We start from the raw sequence: 20164 nt of genomic DNA, 5'->3' as shown, positions 1-20164 counted from the left end.
TTTTTTTTTTTTTTTTTCAAAAAATAGACTAAGAAACGTCTTTGTTTGTTGAAGTTCAATGTGTGGAAAGTAGTTCAGTTGAACAAGTCTCTGAAGAGACACATGAGAAGTTATACAGGAGAGAAACCATTCAATTGAGTTTCTGGCAAAACTGTTTACTTGACAGGAAAAACTGAAGATGCATAAAAAATAGATTAAGAAAAGTCTTGTTGTTTGAGTTTGAAGAAAAACTGAAGATGCATAATGAGAATTTATACTGCTGAGAAACCTTTTAGTTCAAAGTAAATCTAAGTGACGGTGTAACTAATTCTATTTCAAGATAAGCCTTATCTCCAATCTCATGTTTTTTCTAGTTGTTATTGTAATAACAATTTCCCACAACAGCATGTTTTGTATTTGTGCATTTCAAATAAAATACTACTTTTCCAGTCATATATTGTCATTATTCAAGTTTAAAAAAATATTGTTAAAATCGTATCGTATCGTATCGTTATCGTGAACCCAGTATCGTGATACGTATCGTATCGTGAACTGAGTGTATCGTGACACCCCTACTAATCAGTGTTGCTAATCCCCAAAATCAAGGTCAAGGTCAACTTTATTGTCAATTCTGCTATACATGCATGACATACAGAGGATTGAAATTGAGTTTCTCTCACATCCACGGTGCAGTAAAAAATATACAAACACACACACAATATAAAAGATATAAATCTAAAAGTACGTATAAATAGAAAATACCTATAAATATAAAATACCTATAAATATTAAAAAAAAACGTATAGTGCAAATTATTACAAATTATTATGCCATTACAATGTGTGATCCTCCATCAGTTTCTAAAGGGGTAACTTCACTGCAAGCAAAAGAGCGTAGAAATGTTCTGCATGTTGCGTCCCAGAGCACGGGTGACTTATGTAACTGTGACGTTATTCTTTGACCGCAGAGAGTGTCACTCTGGCAGGTGAGTAGTTATGTGGGAGAGGTAACCTCACACTGCTCTCACAACCTTCCCAGCTCAGGTTGTGTTTTTCATTTCCCTTGTTTTTTTTTGCTATGCGATTTTTCTGCGCGTTTTGCCTTCTCTTTTCAGTTGTTGAGAGTTGAGTTGCAGGCTGGTCATTTCAAGTTCACGTTTTGATCTCATGCACTGTTCAGCTAAATCCCAAATCCACCTAGAACTTTCTATGCATGCACTTCTTCTTATTTATAGCAATATGCTGACATGCTCTCTCCATTTAACACAGCCATATTCTTTTGATAACTGCAAGTGCAAAAGCTGGGGGGGAAAAAGTGGGATTTGGTGGAGTCTGTCTTCTTCTGAGTCCAGTTTGCATGATGTGCCCTCCCAGCCCTTGAGCGCTCTTGGAGATAATTTTTCCCACATGTGATACTGATAGTCAGGACTGCTGCCTAGAAGTGTAACCCTCCATGAAGGGGCAGGACATGGGCGACTGCAGTGTGTGCTGCTGATTCTGTTCGAACATGCATCTTGCACCATGGGTACCTAAAGCTTGATCTATCACCTCATTATTATGAATCAAAGGAGGCATTGATTGTTGATTGAGTTGTTGAATTGTTTAGACTCAGGTTCTGTGTGAACCAACCAGCGCCCCCTTGTGTGTGCAGGGTCCGACCGAAATTAACAGTAGCCAACCGCCAATGGCGAGTAGATTTAGCGTTTGGCTAGTCAATCCCAGAACGCTATCGGCCACATGGCGATTAGCCTAAATCTTTGTACCAAACTTGTCATCTAATAAAAATCTCTCTCACTCACTCTCTCTCTCTCACACTCACTCACTCTGTTAGTGTTATATTAGCTGTAGTTTTGTAGTTGACAGACCTTAGTGTAACACTAAGGACACTAAGGTTACCATTGTTTTAGCCTTGAGATAACTCTTATGATTCGGCGCTATATATATATATAAATATAAAATTGATTGCTTTTACTGTAAATGTATTACAATTAATGGTTGTCTTAGTGTCAGTGTTTAAAAAAAACATGCTTGGCCAGTGGATATTTTTTGGGGTGTGTGTCTCAAAAGTAAATTTGGGACCCTGCTTGTTGTGTGGGTAACTTGTCATTATTACATTGCATGGGCCTGCCTGTTTGTCTCATCACTGCTACGCTTCACACACAGCCCCACTGCTCTCTCTCTCCAGCGCCACCTGCATGTGGTTGCAGTGTGTGTGCATGCATTGATGCCTGCCTGAGAGATTGCTAATTTGAATGCGTCAGTGTTTAAGAGCTGGGTTGTAGTCTCGCTGGCCAGCCTCCTCTCCCATCCGTCCGAGGAGTCTGGCGCCGCAGGTCTCCATAACAGGGATAAACCCTCCCCTGCTCTACTCTGCTCTCCCATTGGAGGCGTCGGTTTCAGACGCTGCCGGATTTCCGCTCCCCGCTTAAGAAGCTCTCTGTCATTGGCTCCGACCATGTCAATCAGAGCGGCTTCCGCTCCCTCCTCCCTGTGTGTCGCTGTAAACGGTGCCCTGCCGCCACAGTGAAAACAACAACACTAACTAGCTAGCAAGCTAACGGCAGAAACCTACACGCTAGCTCGTTGCTACACGCTGAAAACGGCAAGTTGGATTGTTTGAAACTATTTTCCAAGGGCACTGCCGCTAAGCGCCGCCCATCGCAATCCCACTATGGAGACCTGTGGCGCCAGACTCCTCGGACGGAAGGGAGAGGAGGCTGGCCAGCGAGACTAGCTGGGTTGTGCCCCCCCCTCCCCCTTCCTCACTGGGTTTACTATTGCAGGATGCCCCTCTGTCTGACTGTACGGACACACTTGATGGCCTCGATGTGTCCGAGGGGTCCTATAGTCCTGCTAAGTCAATTAGAAAGGTACTTACTACTTGACCTCTGACCTCTCACCCTGTGTCTCAGTCTCATCACCCCCCCCCCCCCCCCAACCATCCCACTGCCCCCTGCACCAAGGCACCTGTGAGAGCTGGGCCTGTGTAGATTGAGTGTGTTTGAATGTGAGGAGCACTAAACGGAGGCCATTTTCCTTTCTCACTCACACCGACATTAAATGTAGGTGGCCGTTTGATCTAATCTAGATGTATGCATGTATGCATACTAGAGCCTGAGAGCTTGAGGAGAGGATTTCAGGACAGTGCAGTGTTGGTCAGAATGATTCTCCCAGCTACTGTAGGAGCCTTGTGGTCGCCGTCATGGTTTTGCTCTGCGGAAGAGATTTTCACCATTTTCTCCATCACTATTATCGGTGAAGCGGCAGTGTGACACGGGCAGATGTGACTGCGGTGAAATTAAGCTAATCGTTTGCTGGTTTGAGAAGTACAGCTAATAGACGCTTCTCACGGGAGCCATTTTGTGTCGAAAAGGCAGGGTAAACACGGGTGCAAGCAAAACACTAATGAGGGTTTCCAACTTCCATGATTGGAATTTGGAAACCCTCATTAGTGTTTTGCTTGCACCTGTGTTTATTCTGCCCTTTCGACACAAAATGGCCCCCGTGAGAAGGGTCTATTGTTGTTATTTGTCCGTTTATTTGAGTGATGATATTTGACTCTTCTGCGTCTCTGGTTTTGCACTTTTGGAGAGGGGCTTTGTCATAAACACACAGTGCAGCTTTCATTTAACAGTTGTTTTTTATGAATGAATGAACAAACATACAAAAAATCTATCTTGCTCTGATAGCGATAAGTCAGAAATGACCTATTATCACTCCAAAAATATTTTATTCTCTATCATCTTTATATATCTTCTGTGTGTTCACTGGATTGTATAACAGTCTTAGATTTACATTTAATCATTTATGACACTGATATGTTTCCTCATGCTGCATACATGCTTTTTAAATAATAAACTGCTCTTGATATTACGATCCCAACCGTGTCTGAAACTACAATATGCTCTTGTTTGTATTCCAAATATTTGACATTGCAGCTAATTTTCCGCATATGACAATATTCCATGTGTATTCTACAGAAACACGTCTTTCTTACCTCGATGTCCTGTCTCCTTCTGTCCTTCCCCTGTGTGTCCTGAAGGGGGAGCTGGTGACGGCATCCAAGGCCATCATAGAAAAGGAGTACCAGCCCAGGGTCATTGTCAACAAGCAGGGGCCCAACCCCTTCAATAAACTCAACAACGACCAGGAGCTGGAGGACTACCGCAAGGAGGTGGAGCTGAAACAGAAAGGCCCTGAAGGTAAAAGTGACCTGGAGAACATGAGATGAGTCCAAGTGTGGCGTTCAGTAGCGTCCACAGTGCCTCGCTCACTCAGAAGGATCTGGAATTAGGATGATCAATAATTATCTGTAGACTAATCGACAGCTGTCTCCTTTCACGACTGCTGTTCATTGATTTCCCTCAAGAAATGTCTAACTACACTGGAGAGAGGAGAGAGAATAATGCCACTTTTCCATACAGGTTGGATACGGCCAGTGACTGTTAGCAGAACACAGCAAACAAACAGTAGATAGAGCAAATGACTGAACTGAGCATAGCTCATCTCTTTTAGTTCGCAGTGTGAGTTCATGTTTGCTTTATATTCATGTTATATCGTCAATCAATTAAAGTTAGCAGGCCGTTACCAACACATGTTTTGACAGATCCCTGCATTTCTCCTCTTTGTGCTTGGAATTCAAAATCATTCAGTTATGCCTGTATCTTGTGAATGAGAGAAAGGCAATTGGCAATTCTTCCCATGAATATCATTAGTAGTAGTAGTAGTAGTAGTAGTAGTAGTAGTAGTATAGTAGTAGTAGTAGTAGTTGTAGTAGTAGTAGTAGTAGTAGTAGTAGTAGTAGTAGTATAGTAGTAGTCCACACCTACAAGCACACACTAGAGCTGCAACGATTAGTTGATTAATCCATTAGTCGATAAACAGAAAGTTAATGGCTAACTAATTTTATAATCGATTAATCGTTTAGACAAATTCTCTCGTTCCAACTTCTTAAATGTGAATATGTTCTGGTTTCTTTAGTCTTCTATGACAGTAAACGGATTATCTTTGGGTTGTGGACTGTTGATCAGGACAATCAATGATTGATTGATCATTGATTGATTGATTGATGATCAACATTTTTCACCATTTTGTGAAATCTTATAGACGAAACAACCAATCCATTAGTCAAGAAAATAATCGACCGATTAATCGATAATGAAAATAATCGGTTACTTAGTTGCAGCCGTAACACACACACGCACACGCACACACACACACACACACACACACACACACACACACACACACACACACAGACAGACACACACTCACATACATCCCACCCCCCTCAGTGCAGAGACGAGAAAAGCATCAGGGGGACCGATCGCAGCTTCCTGCGCCTGAGACAGTAACAGGAGGAGAGTCCGCAGCGCCGTCGCTCCAGGACGCGCCCGTCTTAGAGCGGCCGCCCTCGCCCGCTGCCTCTGAGCCGGCCCGGGGGAAGCCAGAGGCCTCCGGGAACCCCGAGGACCAGGCTTTAACCGCTCCGGAGCCGGACTCCCCCCACAAGGAGTTCCACTGTGCCGTGCTCCTGGCCCTCAGCAAGGACCAGGCGGCCACAGAGGCAGCTAAGGCAAAGCAGGGTCCAGGTACAGCCGACGGAGCGGGAGTGGCGCTCAGCTCTGGTCTTCCGCTTCCTTCCTCCCTGCCCCGCCCCCTGGGCCCCTGGCCCCGCCTCACTGCTGGGCATCTGGGATCCCCCGCCTGCTGTGTCCTCTCCTTCCTCTGGGGGTCTGGAAGTCTGCCCATGTGTTTTCTCATTTTTACACCAGATGCAAACATCCTCCAGTCGAATCTCCAAAAGTCTTTGCTTGATTTAGTTCCATCCCCTCTTCTCACTGCTGTCTTCTCAAAAGGGCCGCCGGAGCTCTTGCCGAGCAGACGCCGCCGTTCTCCCGTTTGATTGGACGAGGAGCTGAGGTAGAGAGGATGGGAGGAGTAAAGCAACTGCATTTTGAGATTTGAAACCCATCCCCTCTTCCAAGGCGCCCTCTCCTCCCCTTAAATCTAAAAGCTCTTTAACAATGGGAGTGTTAATTGTGTTGACTTTTGAAGGAAGCCTTGTCTAACCGTCAACCAAATGAACTTTGTCAACCAATCAGCGCAGCTCATGTGCCGACATGAGTCAATGTTGTCCTCGTTCTCTTCCTTCTAACCTGTCCCCGATCACATTTCCCTCCTCGTCCTCTTCTTCCCTGGACTTTAAACTCCTCCTCCAACACCAAGCCTCTCCCTCCTGCCTTTCTGACTGACTGCCACACAGACTCGTGGTTGTTTTGGTTCCTTGGGTTCTTTGGGATATGTGAAGCTTTACTGGGATTTGTCTTCCAGGGTTTGCAATGTTCTTCTCCCGATTAAAGTCACAGTTCACCCAAAAAATGAAAATTCTGTCATCATCATCTACTCACCCTCATGCCAGTTGAAACACAGGTGAAGTTTGTCCATGTAACACACAGAGAAGTTGCCAGCACAACTCCATAGCAGCCTTCAACAAAATAACTGAAGTCAGTGGGGACCAGACCAGTTCTTCAGAGTTCCAAAGACCCATAATGGTGTATATATCTTTCTATTCAATGTGATTGTTTGGCTGTATTTGTTTTGGAATTCTAAAGAACACTGAATTTCACCTGCGTTTCAGCCGGCATGAGGTTATGAGGGAGTAGATGACGACAGACATTTCATTTAGGGGTGAACTGTTCCTTTAAGGCTTGCTCCCCTGTTCTGTTCAGCGTGCCGTCTACTCTCTTTATCTGTGATGCGATGGTGTTGGTGGTAACACCGGGTGATTATCTGAGACGAAAGGCGTGAAGTTTAGTTTAAGCTTTTAGCCAGGTGAGATCACCTGTTGAACGTAAATATAAATACATTCAACACGCTGATTTATTAACCGATTTCTCGACTGTTTATTCAGTTTGTGAGATCTATTTCTTAACGTCTCTCTCTTCTTGTTGACGTTCTTCCAGACCAAGAGCAGCTAGTAGAGCCAGAGGAGGAGGAGGAGGAGGCGGCCAAAGGCCCGAGCCCCACCTGCACGCCACCCAGCACCCCCGTCAGAGCAGAGGAAGGTAGGTTGTCCTGATCTTCACCTGCCTGGTTCAGCATGGATCTCTCCAGTCCTCTGGCTGGGGCCGGTCAACAGCGGGGAACGCAGGGGGGTGCTCCTGCCCGTCCATCTGCCTGTCTGTCTTGGGGGTCATGCTGTGGGCTTTAATAAGACTACTCCTGGTGTTGTGCTGTGTCGCATGTAATAACAGGCCAAGAGGTTTTGAAAGGATCATTATTATGCTATGAGAAATGGGAAAGCTAATCAGATAATCTGCTAAAATGGCTAAAATACACACATAGGAAAGGATTAATGTTAGACGAGAGTTGTAGATAGAGTTAAGTGAGATATTGAGGTGAAAACAGTAGTTTTTCATAAGTAAATACATCCACCCACAATCAGAAAATAAATAAATTCATTATAACACTGCTTTAGGGACCACAGTGCAGACTGTTTCAGTCTTCTATCTCGTTAATTTTCACCCTCTTGGTCTTTATTACTATTGGATTACACCTTCATTAGCATTAGCATCCATGATGCTAGCAGGTCTGTCCTACAAACCAGGAAGTTGTAGTCTTGAGTTCTAAGAGGAAAACTCAACTAGGTATAGGAAACCAGGGTCTGTATTTAAAAACGAATTGGCGTTATCCATCATATATAAGCCAGGCTTTTTTCTTTTCTTGTATGAGCTGTAGCAAGCTCTCGTCAGAGTGAGAGGTGCTAGCCTAGCCTAGCGTTGATTCCAGGTGTAATCTAATCTGTTGTTATATAACATATGTCTCTATGTACAGTATCTACCCCTTCCACTTCCATTCTCCATCTTTTTGGAGTCAGAATGGTTTCTAAAACCATTCTTCTTTTTTTCTGGTGGTTTTTTCCTCTATCTCACGTTTGATTTTCCTTTTTAATTTTAACACGCAGGCTGTGGTTTGACTTGCATAGACATTTGTTTCTACTTGTGCTTTTTCTTCTTTGTGCCTGCGATTACAATCAGGAGATGGAAATGCAAAAGAGTACCTGTTGCCATAGTAAGTATGTACTGTTCCACCTGGCTCACACCTCCACCCTCCACCCTCCTACTACTTGACCCCTCACCTCCATGTGCCCGTGTCTGATCATCGACCCCTTTCCCTGCATGGCTTCAGTAGTGCTGCTCTTCTGTGGTCTCTCACTAACCTGTCGGACGGCCTGGGGTTCACAGGCCGTTCACTCAGTCTTCCTCCCGAGTCTGTTCCCTGGTGCTGATGGGGGTTATTTCAGAGCTCCTCCACCTCTGCTAGTTTGCATTGTTTCACAGTTCCCCTTTTCTATCAAAATGGCAGCGATAGCGCATGCAAATTGATGGCGAAATGGTCAAAATAAACGATCCAAAATCATTCTCCAATCGGCACCACAGCTGTCTACAGATTATGAAGAGATAGTTCATCTCCCATGTCCCACTAGGCCTAGTGGGATTAAACCCGGTCCCAACGAGAGCGGAGGAGAAGCCTGGAGTAAACCTCATAGCCTACAGACAAACCTTTTCTGTTAGGTAACCTCTCTTTTCTTCCTGGCATTGACCCACTGTCAGATTAACCTACCTATCTTGCACATACGCACATTTTTTTTTACGCGCATTATACTTCTGTCTCGTGGATGAAAACAGGTAATGTTTTGAAAATTTGTTCAATGTCATTTCTTTTAACAGATGAGGCCTTTACCAGGTACATCAATGCTTTATTTGAGTGTGACTTTTGAACCAAAGTGGCTTTTTTTCCTGGCTTTGCTGAGACTTGCTGCTGTTGTTGTTGTTGTTGTTGGTTAGCTTGAAAGAAGATGGCAGCCCTTGGCTTGGCTGTGTGGCGTTCGTGTAGCCTCTGTGTATCTGTCTGTGTCTTCTTGTGTCTCACCTTTACTCTGAGGGAACTGAGATGCCCATGAGCTTTGTATGTATGTAGTGCAGTTTGTTACTCAAAATGTCGCTCCATGCGTTTATGTGAAGTATCTTCCTACGTGTTTGATCATATTTTACGGTGTTTTTGGCATTTTGTGTCTGTAGCATGTAAGCAGCGTCAAAACTGAGCCAAGCTATAGCTGTTTTGCAACTGACAAGTGTGTGCTTTGAGCTGAGGCAGTGGTTTGGATGTGTGTTGGTTACTGAAGTGGACTTTCTGGAACCAGAACTTGTTTAGCTTAACTCTTTCTTGCTGGGGGTATTGTTTAAAGTGATGATCTCAAAGATGTTCATCTAAATAAATGTCTGTTAAGTCACTATCTATCTGATCATGAGTTAACACCATGGTGATTGAACCCATTGATGGAAGCCTTTGCATTTTCATGATTGCAGCATTTATGAACTTGGTGTCTGTGGTGACACAGGGTAGGCGGAGCTAACACAATAGACTCACTCTGTAGGTTACTGTAGGTTCACAGGGTAGGCGGAGCTAACACAATAGACTCACTCTGTAGGTTACTGTAGGTTCACAGGGTAGGCGGAGCTAACACAATAGACTCACTCTGTAGGTTACTGTAGGTTCACAGGGTAGGCGGAGCTAACACAATAGACTCACTCTGTAGGTTACTGTAGGTTCACAGGGTGGGCGGAGCTAACACAATAGACTCACTCTGTAGGTTACTGTAGGTTCACAGGGTGGGTGGAGCTAACACAATAGACTCTCTCTGTAGGTTACTGTAGGTTCACAGGGTGGGCGGAGCTAACACAATAGACTCACTCTGTAGGTTACTGTAGGTTCACAGGGTGGGCGGAGCTAACACAATAGACTCACTCTGTAGGTTACTGTAGGTTCACAGGGTGGGCGGAGCTAACACAATAGACTCACTCTGTAGGTTACTGTAGGTTCACAGGGTGGGCGGAGCTAACACAATAAACTCACTCTGTAGGTTACCGTAGGTTCCCAAAAACTCTTGTGTGAAGTAGGAGAACAAGATACTTTTTTTTCGGTCTCTGCTAGCATTACAGGTGGTTACTATGACCGAACAAAGTGACTAAAGTGTCACATGCAACACTGTTTGGATCTCGCCTGCAATTACCATTCATCGCCATAGGTGTCACCCAAGAGAACAAAACTGAACTATTGGAGATCATCACTTTAAGTATGGAAAGTGACAGTCTGATGCAATGAAGGAGACAGTCATCTAAGTCTATCATGCAATACATTTCACAAGTTGTTAGAGAAGTTAACAACACAGACTTGCACTCCTCATAACGTAGCACAATTTCTGCAGTCTCATTGGGAGTGCTCTTTAGTCAATGATCTCAAACAACATTGTTAATGTTTAAGACAAAAACTAAATTGGCAAACGTTTCAACTTTTCAAGTCCATGATTGATTCTTTCATCTTGCTGGATAAATTAGCTTCAATAGGATTGGTAAAACATACAGATGGATAGATAGATAGATAGATAGATAGATAGATAGATAGATGGATACTCCCAGCATCTCTGCTCTTAGGGGATGAAGATAAAGTAATACAACTGGTGATTCGTGAAGCTCTCTAACTTGTCTAACCTGACTTGTGTTGTTTTGCTATTACAGTACAATACTCCGAAAGCATTTTAGCACTTTGCACTGTATTGTTTTGTAGATTTTAATTTGTGTTTGTTTGTGCACAGGGTGCAAATGAACCAGAGAACTGCACTCCTTAAGATTTCCCTGTATAAATAAAGGTAAAATCAAATAAAAATGCTGTGCTCCAGCACAGTCTCTGTTTAAGAATGGGAGAGGTCAGAATAAGAAGATATTTCAAGTAATACAATTGGATTTGAACGTTTTTGGATTATTATTATTATTATTTTTTCATTCTAAAAGGTAAGAATAGTGAATGTTGAAGATGTGCAGTTATGGGAAAGGCGATACATCTTGGTTTTGTGTATGATCTGATGAAAGGCGCAGGTGTCAAATCTGCTTAAGAGTGTGTCTAAAATGCACTTCTGACTGTTGTTGGTGAGAACGTCGCTTGTTGAAGTGTGAATGTGTGAAGATTTGAACTTGAAAAGGAAGCCGCTCCGCGAAGTGTAACAGTAGCTGTGAATATGTCGATAAACATTAGTTGTTGTTTTTCTTAAGGCGTGCTCAAAACTGAAGTCAACAGTCTCTAATTGATGACGCTACGTCAACCTCGAGTACGGAGGGTACTAATTGGTGTCATTTAAAGCAGTCAAGTCACATGGACTCGACACGTAGCTGCTGGCTTTCTGAAGTAAAGTAGGAGCAGCGTTTGCAGCTTGACGTTGAGTGCGAGCTCAGCAGCGCGGGCCGACAGTACGAGCCGGCTAACTCTCTCCCCTCCTCCTCCTCCTCCTCCCGCAGAGTCCCTGCCGGAGCAGACCTATAAGGACGAGAGCGACCCCGCCACGCTGAGACAGACCCTTCCCGACCTCACGCCCGACGACCCCTCCGACGCCCCCGCACTTCCTGCCGAAGACTCCTCCTCCGCCGCCGCCGCCCCCGAGCCCGCCCCCGAGCCCGCCCCCGTCGTCGCCTCAGATGCCACGGCCGAGGGGGAGGAGCCCGCCGGCGACCAGGAGGGCGACGAGTCGCCCAGCAAGTCGCCCTCCAAAAAGAAAAAGAAGTTCCGCACTCCTTCCTTCCTAAAGAAGAACAAGAAAAAGACAGATCCCTAGATCGGCCAATAACGGATGGGTCCTCACGGCTGGCTTCTGCCTCTTTTCAGTTTGCTTTTTGTCCGCGACCATTGCACCGTTTGAGCAAAGCCACACGTACACACATTTCTGCTTTTCCTTGTTTTGATATCATTTGTCTCTGCTCATTAATTAACCTGTTTCTCTTTGTTAGCGTGTGCCAATTTTGTATACAGTGTAAAAAGGCTCGACTGCTTGAAGGTTTTTAATGAATCGTGGCTTTTAGTTGTGAGCGAGTGATGCATTCTGTCTCCTCCGGTCCATCTGAGTGGCTTTCTTCTACGCATGTCTACTACTTAAAGCTCACTCACACAGCTGATGTGAGCTTTGGGCTTTTATTGCTCTCGTTTATTTTTATTTTATTTTTTAAGAATATTACTCAAACTGATGTAACCACTAGAATGTATTGGGATTGTATCGAAAACATGTCGAAGTGTCTTTTAAAAACAAGGAATGCAAAAACAGAAGCTTGTATCCTCTCATTTAACCGGTGGTCAATTTTGACAGTGAAAGCTACAACTTGCATAGTTATGCAGTGTAAGTACACATTAGCAGGCGAGTAGAACCACAGTAGGGCTATCTTCAGTGGATGGAAAATACTGTCTAAGTCCATATTAATGTGTCCATAATCCATTCTTTGTTGCAATTATTATTATACTTGGAACTCACAATCCTCCACCCACAAATTAAGGAAATAACACTGGATACATAGTTACGCTGTTTTAGTGCTTTGAGCTTTATGAGATTCTTTGAACCTTTCACACAGTGGATTCCTAACAAGTAGCACTCTGACTGTGGTGCTTCAACACCAGGCCCAACATCACTAGGTGCGTGTTGGTACTTCCACGAGTGAGACTCTATGGTCTGCTAGTGGATTCAAGTGTTGAGGACAGTTGGTAGCCTCTGATATCTTGCTCAGTGAAGGAATGTATAAAGGAAAAGATTCTCCATTTTAATTTTCTTTGGCGTTTGCTCCTCCCTAGTTTCTCTCCATCTCAGTGAAAGGCAGAAAGCCGTGACAAATGTCTTATCTTAGATAATTGGCTTTGTTGTGGATAATGAAATATAGTTTTATTCAGCTTTTTCTCACAATGTCGATGGAGCCATTGTTACTGTCTGTGAGAGAGCACTGTGAACCACCACCTTTTAAAAAAAAAACCACTGCCTGGGAACTGCATCTGGATGTCATGGTGTATCATTGAGTAGGTACAGTTGTTACAAAACATGTGAATGATATTCTCACTACTATGATGCTGCATGTCAGAGCCCCTCAGCCTGGACTCTCCTGTGTAAAACTCCACTTCAAAACAAATCCACTTCTCAATGAGTATCTGTTGCTTTCCAATTGCGGTCGAGACACTGTGGACATTGGGGACGCAATTCTGTTTTGAATGGCATTGATGTGTGATCAATGATGTGCTTGCAAATATAGCAACAGTTCACACAGTGAACTGAACGCTGCCTGAGACAGAGAATGGCACGTTTCACCTAATGTGAGATGCCTGATAAACCCCCGGCCTCTGTTAACGCCACAACAAGTGGCTTATTTTACAATACATGAAGGACTGCATGGCGTTAAAATGCATAGAGCTTTGTTTTCCGTCGACTAACGCCCTCTCTCGATTTTGCTATATTGTGCTAATAACAATAGGCTACTTAGTCATGGTTTTCATTTGAGTCCGATTGTTTCTCATCTCAAAGCGATGCTGATTTGTGTTCTCTGTCTCAACTACTTCCCATTTAAATGTGTGTCATCATTATACCATCTACGGACTTAATACCACCACCTCTTTTTTTTCTCTCATGGTACTGTCTTTTTCAACCATGAATAAAAAAAAACACTACCTTGAAAACCATTTTTGTCTGAATTTTGTCTGATTGTAGCTCACTCAGGTAGACGGTGTGTTTACAGTTACAGATCATGTTGAATATAGGCTGGTTTATTCCAGGGCCCATTTCATAATTGACTAGCAGGGTGACTTATTATCACGTCATCTGCCCACAGATGGCAGTGTTAACCCATTGATACCTGATGCAGCATTTGTGTGTGTATCCCTTTAAGACCGCGAACCGTGCGGTTTCCGGTCTTAAAGGGATACGCACACAAATGAGGGATATACACGCAAATGCTGCATCAGGTATCAATGGGTTAATCAATATAGGGTAGGGGCTATTAAGTTGGATAAAACAACTGGGATAAATATACTCTAATTATTTTTAGATTTAGAATCCTGTCAAAAAAACTACAGTAGGCTACATTCCATCAGTAGTTTTGAAGCAGCACCACCTGCAGGCAGCTGGAGAAGTAATCGGTCCGAGTTGTGGTTATTTACTCCAGTACTCCTTTATTTCAACTTTTTATTTCTTTCTTTTTTACATGTATACATAGACACACACACACGTGAAGACCGTTCTGCCTGTCGTAAAAATCGAGAAATCATTGCCCCCATGTGGCTACAAGCTAAAATGTATCTGGCGTACATAATGGAAAATGTTTATTCTTAACTGCCCATGATATGAAGGCTAAGGACTACATAACGTACAAATGGTGGAAACAGGCTGATTAGAAAATAAAATAAATTAACATAAATGTGACCAGACATTGGTGGGCGTCACATTACTTTTTTGATCCCGTTTGAATTGTGCCACGTTAAATGTTGTCAATTTAAAATAATGATGCCATCATTCAGTCTTACTCTTAACCATCAATATTTGTTGCTTTTCTCACTCACCTCCACATCACCACCATATAATGCCATGATATCATTTACTTATTTGCATCTGATAAAAAAAAATACAATTTAATTTGACAAATGAGACACAAAATTGCTGAACTTATTGATGAACATGTATTTACCTCTGTCTCTGTTTGCTGACTCTAATAATGCACTTATAAATCAAAAACTAACCTAAAAAAAGTGGACCACAGTTTAGGAACCAATGTATTCTAGTAGAACATGCCTGCTCAAGAGGAGGCCTAGTTATTGCAACGTGTGGTGAGTTGGTGGTGAAGTGCAGCCATGTCATTCACTCTAACAGAGTTCAAAAACAGCAACCAACCACTATTGATTTTTCTTCAGCTACAACTCAACCTCAACCTGCGATGTTCAGTCGAATGCAGCCAAGATATCGAAGCCGCGTTCATGTGTGATGAGTTTCAGGATATTTTGCTCTGTATTGACTGCCAGTAGGCTACAAGGTGCAAAAGTAATGTGAAATCTGAATTGTTATCTAACATATGAGAGTTAATTTAGCATCAATCCATACAATCAGTCAGTCACACTAGTCTGAAAAGCATATTGCATTTCAGATGTTTAAATAGGACGTCAAATTAATATAAGGATATTATCTGACCTGGAGTGGTGATTTAAATGATGTAACGTTACTGGAAAATGTGTGGGATCATTTATATCCAGCTTTATTGGAGTAACAATAATGCAATTGGACAGTGAGGGAGGCCATTAAGTTTGTTTTGTCAATGTGCATTCTCCTCTCTGTCGGAGGCAGTGTGCTGAAATCATTCTAGGGCAGGTGCAGAGCTAGAGGTCAATTCAACTGGAAAGAAGAGAAGTTACTTCCGTTACCGTGGTAACGTTTGGGTCAGCACCCTGGTCTGAGGAAGGGCAGGGTGCTGACCGAAACGTTACCACAGTGCTGAAATAAATACTCAACTTGGAGCCCTGCAGTGTGCCAACTTCTCTTCTTCCCACTGCAATCATTCTTTGATAGATTTGTCTGCTTGAAAACAGGAGAAACCTCGTCAGATTGTCCTGTACACATCATATGTCCTGTATCCATATCTGTTCACATTTCCTCCCCACAGGCCTTTGACAAGCCATTCAGGTTTCCCCAACGGTGGGCGTGGCTTTCAAACTGTGACCTGCTCTGCAGTGTCTCTATATACAGTAGTGTGTGTGTGTGTGTCTCATATACTGTAATATGGTATGTGTAGAGAACAGCTTGAAGGAGAGCCAGCACACAAAATGTCCTTTCTTTGTGTTTATTCCAGTTTCACCAGGTACAGACACGAACGTTTCAGCCTAATGGCCTTCTTCAGCATGTTGCTGTGTCAGGCGGAAATGACGCTTAAATACAATGAGACCGGAAGTCCATTCAATAAACGAAATTTCAAAATTCAGTTACAGTATATAAAGAATTAAAGAACCAAGCAATGCACAAGTTCCGTTATCAAAGAAAAAACAAAAATGTCTACACAACAATGTATGCATTTACAAATAATACTAGTTTGGTCAGCCCACTGTGTGGGAGAGCAGAACCAGGCCTAGGTAGAGGCCCTGCTGTGTTCAAAGTGACAGGTAGGGGGGAGTAAGCCAGGTCTGGACTACAGATTGATACAAACCAAAATACAACAGAAATTTTTTAAAGGAATTATGCTTAGATAATTGCACGTTTCCACTGTAATGGCCTAGAAAGAGGTCCTGCTGTGTTGTAACAGACAGGAGAGATTAAGCTAGGGCTGGAATGCATATTACTAAGTACATAAAAAATAGACAATAGAAATATATTAGAATATAGAAAATTGCACATTCAAAAGAAAGCAGCCTAATAACAGTTCCTCATTAAGTCCTTTCGGATGCTCCGTCTGAAGAGTGTGAATCCAAAAGGCCTCCCTTTGTAGCAAGGCCCTATCTCTATCCCCACCCCTTCTCAATGGACTGACAGTTTCTATGCCCTGGAACCTCAGGGTGCAAACATCATGTCCCATAGCGTTGAAATGTCTCGTGTTACGAACCGGCCTAGGGGAACCGGTCCGCAACACAAAAGTGCCCCCACTCTTCCCACTCCCAAGAATGGCCAGCCAGAACCATGATCAAAAGTTCACAAGTAGCAGTTTATTTAGATCAGATGAGAGAAAATGCCAACACAACAAACAAAAGAAACTAAACCCCAACCCTAAACTTACCTACCAAAGGAAAAGGATGGGTTAAACAAAATACATTTCTCTAACCTAACTCCTACAACAAAACAGGAGAAAATGTCACAAAGCAAAAATGGCTTCTCCCTCCTACATACTGCTACTTTGCTTAAATAAAGAGTTTACAGTGCAGTTTACCATTTACAATTACATAAGTTAAAAGTTACCTTAACAAAAGCATCCATGTCTATAAACACTAAATTACATTAGAGAGAAGACTGCAGCAACAAAACACAGGTTCAGCATCGTGGCTGCCATTGTTGGGAATGTGGAGAGCAAGAGGCGGAAGGATGGCATCAGCTGGCTTAAATGATCTCCACCAGCCAATCAGTCATCAGCAGCCCCATCACCTGACCAGACCAATCAGGGTGAACACCACCTGCATCTCATTTCTCAATCACACACACACTGAAGCACACTGCAATACACACTGACACTGAGGAGGAAAAGATTGGTGTTAACACATGACAACCAAACATATGACCCCGGGTCATAACACTCGCTACAGACGAGAACAGCTGCCACATCCTCCTTACAGTCTTTATAAACAGCCTGACTGAGTGACAACAATCACTTGAACTTTGTTCCTTCAGCAGCCTGGACAGGAGGAGACATCTGATGTCTCCATGATGGAGGAGGAGGAGGACATGTGCCAGGCTTTCTCCGAGACGCTGGACATGATGGACGTAGATGAGTTTGATGGAGACTTTCCAGAGCTCTGCTCGGAATACGTGAAAGATATATATGCCTATCTGTACCTCATTGAGGTAATACATGCTCTTTATTTGCCCTTACTATGCAACTACCTGCAGGGTAAACAAATCACGGGACACATGCGAGATGGTCTCGTCGACTGGATGATCCGGATTCACTCCCGCTACACACTGGTTCAAGAGACGTTGTACCTCTCCGTCGCCATCGTGGACCGTTTTCTCCAGGTACAAACTTGTTTTAAACGTTTTCTTGTTCATCTTCTGTGAACTAGCAGCTAGCTAACACTCTTCTTATATGTGCCGCAGGTCCAGGAGGTGCCTCCTAGCCAGCTGGACCTTGTCGGAGTCACTGCCTTGTGGCTGGCCTCAAAGTATGAGGAGAACTGGACTGCAGGCGTCACAGAATTCGCCAACGCCAAGACCACAGGGCAGACATTCCTAAAGGCAGAGATGCTGAACATGGAGCAGCTGATCCTGAGGAGTCTACATTTTGAGCTGGGATGCCCCACGCCAATAGACTTCCTCAGGAGGGCTGTAAAAGTTGCAAGTGTGAGTATATATATATATATGCCAACTGCCATAAATATATATTTTTGTCTACTGTCTTCATGTAGTTGATGTGATCAAGGCTATTAAAGTGACTGTCTTCTGTCTGTCTAGTCCTATTTAGAGACAGACAGGCTGGCCCAGTACCTCATGGAGGTGACGCTGACCGATAACACCATGGTGCAGTACCGTCCCTCAGAGGTTGCTGCTGCTGCCGCCCTCTGCCTCGCCCAGCTCCTGCTGGATGGACTGTCCTGGATGAGTTTACTTAAGTCTATAGGCCTACAGATGGCTTCAAAGGTGAACTAAATGACAGAACTCTGATGGCTCCTCTTGTGTTGCAGTCTTCTCTACAACAGCGCCACTCCAGGTACAGCCAGGCCCACCTCAGACCCATCATGCAGCTGATTGCCAAGAATGTGGTGAGGCTGAACGAGGGCACCACCAAGTACCTGGTGAGTTGAATCTCTTGTTGTTGTTGTTGTTGCTGCTGTTGTCTTTTAGTTTCCTCCTCCATCCTCCCAAGTTCCAAATTCATCTCCACCTCTTTCTCCCGAAATGCATCTCAAGATCTAACTCCATAGCTCGGATCACCTCCCCTGGACCATGCACCACCACCGGAGACTGCTTATCCTCTGGTGACGCATAAGGCAAAAGCCCCTTCTCAGTTAGCGCGGAAAACAGCTCTGTTTTGATCGTTTGTTTGATCGTTTTGAAACAGTGATGCCAAAATGTTCGGCGATAGCAACCAAATCATATTTTTTGCACTTATGAAAAACCCCAAGTGTTGGTTGTCCCCGTCAGCTCCAAAAACCAGGTGTAAAGCCTGATACTCCACACAGCTCAAACATAACAGCGCACAAAAAAAAAAAATCCCTGCCCACACACACAGCAGCAATATTAGCGGCGTCCGCCACGCGCGCGCAAAAGCTTGCCAAACAGGCATAAAGCCGAAAAATAGCACACTAATAGCCTACCAAATGTTCAAGCAATACTCCACATACTCCACATTGCTTTAACACAAATTGTGATCAAAAAGTAACCGTGCATGTAAGGTACTTTAGCAAAAAAAACAAAGTGCCCAGCAACACACGTCACACTAGACACATGGGGAAAAAAAAGTTACCGACACAGCTTGCAATCACAGTACCCACCGCAAAAACAGCTACAGCACCGAGGCCCAAGGAATCAGAGCCACCAGCACAAAAACCGCACAACGCCAGCACGGAAAAACATGCTCCATAAAAAGATGAAACAAAAATGGGATTACGCACGGATCACAAAAATGTTTGGACGAGCCCCCATAATATGTTACGGCCTTCAAAAGTATAACAAAATGGCTCAACAGAAGACCAAAACATATTAAGGACGCCAGACAAAGGTTGCAAATTTGTAAAGAATATTTATTTAAACAAACCCAAAAATATTCAAAGTCACAAATCATACAAACCAAAAAGACTGGAGATCCGGCCAAACTCAGCAAAAGGGCCTGGGCCAACCCCTTTGGGCCGTTGAAGCCAGTGTAAACCTATAAACAAGAAAAGCTAAGCTATAACTAAAGCGAAAATAGGACTACCGGGGACTCCAGCCTAAACTAAAATAACAAAGAAAAGTTACCAGTGGAGAAGAGAGATTCCTCTCCAGGCAGCACTGCTGTAGCTGTGTGGGTCAGAGAGTGATCTGCATGCTCTCTATTCCAGCCTCCATTTAACCCTAGCCAGGGCTGATCAACTCCAGGTGTTCCTACTCAGGTGATTGGAGCAGAAACCCCAGAGGGAGGGGGAGAGAGAGAGAGTAGATGATCAGAGAGAGAGAAGAAGAGGAGGAGGAGGATGGCTGGTCACATAACAGTTGCCTACAGTGACGTGTCAATAAGATGACATGTTGTTTTGAGCAGGACCTACTAATACCTTGTGTTTCCCTCCAGGCTGTCAGGATCAAATACAGCTGCAACAAGCTGTTGCAAATCAGCTGCCATCCTGAACTCAAGTCCGAAGCAGTCAAGAACATGGCTGCTACTCAACTGTTTGAGGACGGCAGTGACCACACAGTGCGCACACACGTGTACTTGAGAAAAACAATATTATTGTCATGCTGGAGTGGATTGTGAAATTTGCTCGTTTGTTAGCAATTCAAACTCCTCTGAGAAAGCAGATGCTGTTAATGTTTTGGCTGTGCTGACTGCTCTCCTCTCCTCTCCTCTCCTCTCCTCTCCTCTCCTCTCCTCTCCTCTCCCCTCCTCTCCTCTCCCCTCCCGTCCTCTCCTCTCCTCTCCTCTCCTCTCCCCTCCTCTCCCCTCCCGTCC

At 43.9% G+C, this 20164-nt stretch overlaps 1 protein-coding gene across 7 annotated transcripts in view; it reads left to right on the top strand.

Moving 5' to 3' along the window:
- Positions 1-12906, top strand: part of add1 (adducin 1 (alpha)) — a 42441-nt gene extending 29535 nt beyond the window's left edge. Inside the window, exons 13-18 of one of the 7 annotated variants that reach the window (XR_014553620.1) lie at positions 4021-4180; positions 5273-5569; positions 6944-7045; positions 8018-8051; positions 10636-10689; positions 11333-11469. Coding sequence is in view for 6 of the 7 variants with exons in the window: in XM_083657459.1 (XP_083513585.1) it covers positions 4021-4180; positions 5273-5569; positions 6944-7045; positions 11333-11646 (873 nt within the window). In the remaining variant the exon portion in view is untranslated. Of the gene's footprint in view, positions 1-4020; positions 4181-5272; positions 5570-6943; positions 7046-8017; positions 8052-10635; positions 10690-11332 lie in introns of all 7 variants that reach the window. The other 6 variants (XM_083657461.1, XM_083657460.1, XM_083657459.1 and 3 more) reach the window with 6 other exon arrangements.
- The last annotated feature ends 7258 nt before the right edge of the window (positions 12907-20164 follow it).

Source organism: Poromitra crassiceps (assembly GCF_964638095.1).
Source record: "Poromitra crassiceps genome assembly, chromosome: 21".
NCBI classification, from domain to species: domain Eukaryota; kingdom Metazoa; phylum Chordata; class Actinopteri; order Beryciformes; family Melamphaidae; genus Poromitra; species Poromitra crassiceps.
Note: the sequence above shows the minus strand (reverse complement) of the source record. Positions and strands in the feature narration are given on the sequence as shown.